The sequence below is a fragment of the Pezoporus occidentalis genome, unplaced genomic scaffold (genome assembly GCF_034315485.1).
Source record: "Pezoporus occidentalis ecotype Australia unplaced genomic scaffold, CSIRO_AGI_Poc_V1 ctg18, whole genome shotgun sequence".
NCBI classification, from domain to species: domain Eukaryota; kingdom Metazoa; phylum Chordata; class Aves; order Psittaciformes; family Psittacidae; genus Pezoporus; species Pezoporus occidentalis.
The window spans coordinates 6,634,493-6,640,739 of NW_026913640.1; the positions used below are offsets into that span (position 1 = coordinate 6,634,493).

The 6,247-nt window shown below is 42.6% G+C and overlaps 1 protein-coding gene across 4 annotated transcripts in view; it reads left to right on the top strand.

Moving 5' to 3' along the window:
• Positions 1 to 5,948, top strand: part of ATP8A2 (ATPase phospholipid transporting 8A2) — a 325,549-nt gene extending 319,601 nt beyond the window's left edge. For all 4 annotated transcript variants that reach the window (XM_062615166.1, XM_062615167.1, XM_062615168.1 and 1 more), the window contains one exon: positions 5,558 to 5,948. In XM_062615166.1, coding sequence (XP_062471150.1) covers positions 5,558 to 5,655 — 98 coding nt within the window. In that variant the 3' untranslated portion in view covers positions 5,656 to 5,948. The remainder of the gene's footprint in view (positions 1 to 5,557) is intronic.
• The last annotated feature ends 299 nt before the right edge of the window (positions 5,949 to 6,247 follow it).

Here is a 6,247-nt window from a genome sequence, read left to right on the forward strand (position 1 = left end):
TTAATGTTTATAAGATGTTCATGGCTATTTTTCTTGCTTCGACTTTGGTTTTGTGCTCCTGAATTCTATAGAGCTGTCAGAAGCATGAAAGAAATCTATTTACTAGCTGTACTGTCCAAGTTCATATGGTTCCTTCCTACTAGTATAACTTTTGGGAAGCTTTATGAAAACTTTAAAAGAAAATACGGTGAGATTCATATTGGGTGTTTGTCTTGAGACCTCAGTGGAAAAGTTCTATGTGGTTGTCAAGCCCATAATCATCTCAGTAGAATCCTGTAGGCAGCAGTGATGACACTGGCCTCTGGGCTTGGTGTAGCTCTTGGCAAAGGAGCCTGGTGAAATCAGAGATTGTCTGTTGCCATCTGCTTTCTAAAAACAGTGAGCAGGAAATGCCACCAGGCTCCTCTCAGGTGTGTCTTTGGATCCTTTGATTTAGTATGCTGTGGGGTTCACACTTAGGGGAAGGAGCAATAATGGCTTCCAGAAGCTCTCCCTCTCTCTCATTGCTGGCAATGAGGTTTCTCTCCTGATGAGCTTTCCCCAGGTCTCCATGCAAGTTTACGTCTCTTTTTTTGCTGCAACTTTGTGAAAGTAGCATCTCCTTTAGATGAGTTCTGTAGATACAAAAGATAGTTCTTGACCTCCCTATGCTCCTGCGTGACTGACCTGTATCACCTGTGCCCTCAGAGCCTCACCAGCAGCATGGGAAAGGTGATCCTTCCCACTTGCTCAGGTACCCTCAGACTTGTGTGTCTAAGGAAGGTCCCATAGCATCCCTCTAGTGCGATTTCCCTCCTGTAATTCAGAATCCCCCCTGCCAGTGTTTATTTGTCATTTGTCTCAGCATGCTCTTAAACATAGAGCTGAATCCTGCTCTCAGTAAGCCCTGCTCCAGCAGAACTCCCCCTGAAATGCAGAGAGCCATGCCTGAATGAGGATTACTGCACTTGGCCCAAATTTCCTATGCTAGCAAAGAAAATCCCCCTTCCTTTGACAGAATATGGTGATTGCATAGAATAAATCTGAACGCAGAGCATATGGTTTGCACCTTATTAATCAATGGAGAAAAAGCACCTGTCATCTGAGGCTCATTTCACAGTATGTGGGCTGCTGAATAATAAATAATAATAATGTGTTCATGCTGAGGGCTCTAATCCCATCATTAATTCTCCACTAGCGGACACCTTCCTCTCACTTTTATGCTGGTGCATTTTGATTTGAAAAACAACAGGGTAGATACTTGAGATACTTTGTAACTCCAGTTCTTCTCTTGCAAATGTTTGAAATATTCTGTATTTTTGTCAAGATCCATATTTGTTGACTGCCAAGTGGAGCTGCAATCTTTTAAAAGTCAAGTTAAGAAAAAGTAATAAGAATAATTAGTTTAGAATTGGTGCTGTGGTATCTGGCTCCGTTTTCTGCATGCAAATACCAGTAGGTTAGTATCTGGGGAGAAATAGATGGGACCATTTGTCAGGAATTCCTCCTGGGTCCTTTAGAAAACACAGGCATAGTTTATCAGCAGAAAAATGAATGTTTTCTGTAAGCATTAGTCAAAATATTCAAGATTTAAAGCAGCTCTCGCTGTCCCAGGGTAAGGGGAAGAGGGTTGCTGGGGGAGTCAAAGCTGAGTTAGGATTTACTGTTTAACTGGTGAATGTGAACTGTGACATCATAGCAAATCTCCTTAAAAAGTGTGTAGACCCAGGCGCTGGACCTGAGTGAGAATTTGGTTGCCAAGTGATGCCCTAACATTGATTTTTATGTTGGACATTTGTGGTATCTAAGAAGAAACATTTCCTAAAAGATTTTTCTTGGGGAAAAAAAAAAAAAGGCACTTTCTGTCCCACAGAACCCTAAAAATTTTAAAGGATTTGAATCTGGACATTTTTCCCCAAAGGCAAACAATATGACCATAAAATGCATTTGTTCAGGTGTATCAGAGGAGAGTGCAAGGAGTCCCTAAAGTGACTAGAACTATACGCAGTCCTTCCATGAGCAGATTTTCTGGAATGAAAAGAGCACTCTGGACCCTTTCTGGTATTGGTCTTCAAAGCTGTTGGGCTTACACAACGTTACCGTGTGCATGATACATTCATGGAGATAGCTTCTCTAATCCAGCATTGCACAGACCAGAATAGTCATTCCAATGAGCAGAAAAAGAGTGTGTTAAATTAGAAACCTAATGGGATACTAGATTCTGATCAACTAATAGACTATCAAAGCTTTAAAAAAGAAAAGCCAACGGGATGCTTTTAAAATTTGGTAGGTTGCCTGATAATAATCTGCTACAAGTGAAACCTTAGATTTGATGAGAACGTGAATCTCCTCAAAATGAGCCCCACTGACAGATACTCCAGTGTGCTTTTCCTCCATTAATAGAGGTCTCTGCGTACAAAGGTCCTTCCTTCTGCAACGGCCGTGAGTAGGTTGTGCCCAGAAAGCCCCAAAGAAACGTGCTCCTTCCTTGGGCTGCTGCAGGACAGCTGAACAATGAGGGCCTTGTTCCCAGGGCAGCCTCATAGGTGTGGTTTAAAATTGAAGCTGGGGGAAAAGTTCAAGCTTCTGAAAAGTTCCCTAGTAATGGGCAGATGGAAACTTTCATTGTTTTCAGGATAGGGTCTGAAAACAGTGGAAATGTAGAGCTGGTTGGGGAGTGTGGATGAGACTTGAGCATTCACAGTGTTCTGACTCTGCAAGGCACAGTCACCTGCCCAAACAGCTTAAAGCTGAATTTTAATTTTAATATGAATAAAAAAGTGTAATGTGAACTCATCTTCCTGTACAGAGATCAGCAGGAAAGTTTCTAAATAAACTGCCAAATGTTGAGCTTCAACTAAGTAGGGCATTGTGCGAGTGTGGGGGTCACAGCTTTTCCCATGATGTACCCACAAACCCCTCTGTGCTGATACTTCAGGATGGATGAAGAACAGGAGGATGCTATTCTTAACCATTGATCATCTTAACCCAAAGTATTTTGCTGTGGTAAGGTGTTTTCTATAGGGTGTGAGGGTGGTGAATGTATTTCTTTGCATTTTGCATTGGCTTTGCAGGGTGTTTGGGCTGCCTGGTTGTTGATAGGTCTGTGCCAACACTGGAAATAAGCAGGTTATGGAAAGGTTCCTGGGGCTGATAGGCTCTGAACACTCGTGTGGTCAGCACTGGATTTGCAGCAGTTGTGGCTGTTAAAGAATCCACTGCACTGAATAATCTTACTGGATAAGTAAATATAACAAAGCCATCTTGATGCAGACTAGGTGTTGTGGTTTAAACACCAGGTTATGAGACATTGGCTTCAGTCTTTCAGGGCTCAAGCTTGCAGTCTTTCACCAAGTTGACTTTCCATGAAGAAATTAGCCAAAAAGCTAACAGTATATTGGCTCTTAGAGTGGAACAAGCCCAGTGGAAGTATTTGTTTGAGTGAATCTACCCATTTTTAAATGAAAGCCTGTTTTGTAAATCGTATTTCCTTTGCAATTATCCAGCACGTACATACTTTTTTCCAAAAGTCTGTTTGCATTTTGTGAATGTATTCTGTGAACCTTCAGCTAGAGGCAGGAAAAACCAGCCTATACCTCTGCACCTGTATGTATGTTGGCGTGGAATTGCTTAGGGAATGTCATAAGGGATGCTGGGAGGATCAGTCACTTAATCAAATCAAAGTTCATACTCTCCTGCAGTTACTCCAAGAGGGAGATGTGGCTGGAGTTAGTTCTGGATGATGTCTTTCTGTTTGGATCCCCTCTGTTTACTGCAAAGATTTATCATGCTTGTGATTGAGGTCAGCTAACCTGCTGATAGTGTGCTCTCCTGTTAAGGGAGCGGACCTTCTGCCTCAAGAGCTCAAATCTACAGCAAAGCTGCTGTGGCTTCAGAGGCGACATTCACCTGCACCCTGTGAGAGAGAAGACCCTCCACATTAACTGAACAGTAGTCATCCCTAGAGTTGCGGGACTGTTCCCAGCAGCTTACAGGAGATAGGAGTTAGTGACCACCCTCCGTGTTCCAGGCATTGGCAAGAGGAAAAGATCTAGGAGTGCCTGAGCACCTCTGCTCATCTCACATTGTCCCAGCTTGGTGGTCAAGGTGAAGGTTTAACAAACCTCGCTCAGGGTATACAGTTAATTTCTGGCCTTCTGGGCTTTTCCTGGCTCCCAGTATCAGTCACTTGCTTCAAAGAAGGATGCATTCAGGCCCTCCTGCCTTAAGAGGGTGTCAGCCCATGTGCTTTTCTGTCATGGGGTCTGTGTTGTGCTCCAGACTTATCTCACCTTGGTACCAGATGGTGAGGAATATCATAGAATGGTTTGGGTTGAAAGGGACCTTAAAGACCATCCAGTTCCTACCCCCCTACCATGGTCTTCCACTAGACCTGGTTACTCAAAGCTTCATGAACCTGGCCTTGAGCCTGTTAAGGGAGGACACCTGAAAGGTGTTTGCTATGTCTCTGCGTAGCAATTGGGACATTCATCCTTATCTGATGCTGTGTCTTTCAGCCCAGGGTGAATCTGGGGTAGGACTTCAGAATTTGCAAGCTGCTGCTTTCAGAGCCATTCGTGGGGGAGATGGAGAATTGCCCATGCAGAGTTAGCCATAGTATAATTCTTGGGTTCTCCCAGGCAGTGTTTACATTTGCCAACTCTTGCCTGCTTTCTCATACAAAGCATTAGCTGGTTCTATATAGCCTGTGACTTCCCTATTGCTCCGTTTTCATAACTCTGCTGATCTGGCCTTCTCCTTTCTGGTTACCCATTTACATCTTTCTGTGGTGTCACAAAGTCTGTTGTCCTTTGCTATAGTTTTCTGTTCTGGATTTTCTGTAGGGTCATGTCTGCTGTAAACACTGTTTGGTGTTTCACCATGTTGGTCCATTGGCTTTTGAGACTGTTTTACCAGTAGCGAGGTGTTTTGCTGATGATGTCAGAAATGTCACTTGCCTTGTCCACAATGCTTTAAAAGAAATCAGAGACACAGTTATTTTCATCTGAGTAATTTCTAAGGAGACTAAAGGATGGTACTAGCCAACAGGAATAACTTGTGCAAAATAGACCTCCAGAATATGTTTGTCTGGTCTAGCCAAGATATGGGTGACTGGCCAAGAGAATAAAGAGTTGTTTGTTGTGATTTGTCAGATGACACCTGAAAACTTGTAAAAAAAAAAAATTCCTGAATGAATTCAAGAAGATAATGTAACTCAGATCCAGTTGTAGTCTAGACATTTCCATGTTCCTCAAGGAAAGTGCTGATATCAAGCTGACTATAGGGGAATCAAGCCAAAACCTAAATCTCTACCTGTCATGTCTTTAAAGAAGCTCTGCCACTATGGGAGTACACATGGTATCCAAATCAGTCTATAGGTTCCTAGTAAGGTTAACTCAGATTGAAGTGTTGACTGTGTACATTAACCTGGCCTTGGGAGGGGAGCAGTGAAACAGAGCTGGCAGCAGATGTCCTTTCCATGCCACATAGGCAATGTAGTGCACAGCGGTGTATGTTTGAAGTGCATGCCCTTGAGCTGGACTCCAGTGACCTATTTTTTCTTCCTTTGCTCTTTCAGATGGGTATGCATTTTCTCAAGAAGAACACGGTGTTGTTTCCCAGTCGCAAGTTGTTCGATCCTACGATACAACCAAAAGGAGAACAGAAATAGAATAAATAGTTCTTTACTTGATGGGTGGTGGGAATAATGGGATTTGGATCAATGCATCCACTGTTAACGCATTCTTGACTAGGATTGGCAGCAGCAGCCAGAACACCAGAGAACTCATTTATGTGGCCTTAGCCAACAAGTTTCTGTATTCTCCCTGCAAACCTTGAGTACATATTGTGGGGGGAAATCATTGTTTGAATTCAGTCACAAAGCTCTGCCTAAAGTTCTGTTTATCTTGTTATGAAGCATTTGACTGTGCTATGTGAGGTGTGAAATTAAAAACAATGTTTTACCACTATTTAAAGCATCAGCATACAGTTGTTCTGGGTGAAAAGTAGAAACTTTATGTTCCATGAGAAATCAGTCTTTGCTTAATTGGAACGGGGTGCTGAGATTTCCTGTTTCGTTACACACAGACCAAATGCACATGGCTGCATGCAGACCTTACTCCCTCTAATACTCACTGTTTACTAATTTGGCTGAAATTTTTAACAGACAATTTGGCATACAATTTTTGATTGCAACAGTCTGTAGTTACAAATGCTCATTTGCTGCCTTATGACAGAATAACACAAGATAGTAATGAATTACTTAGAG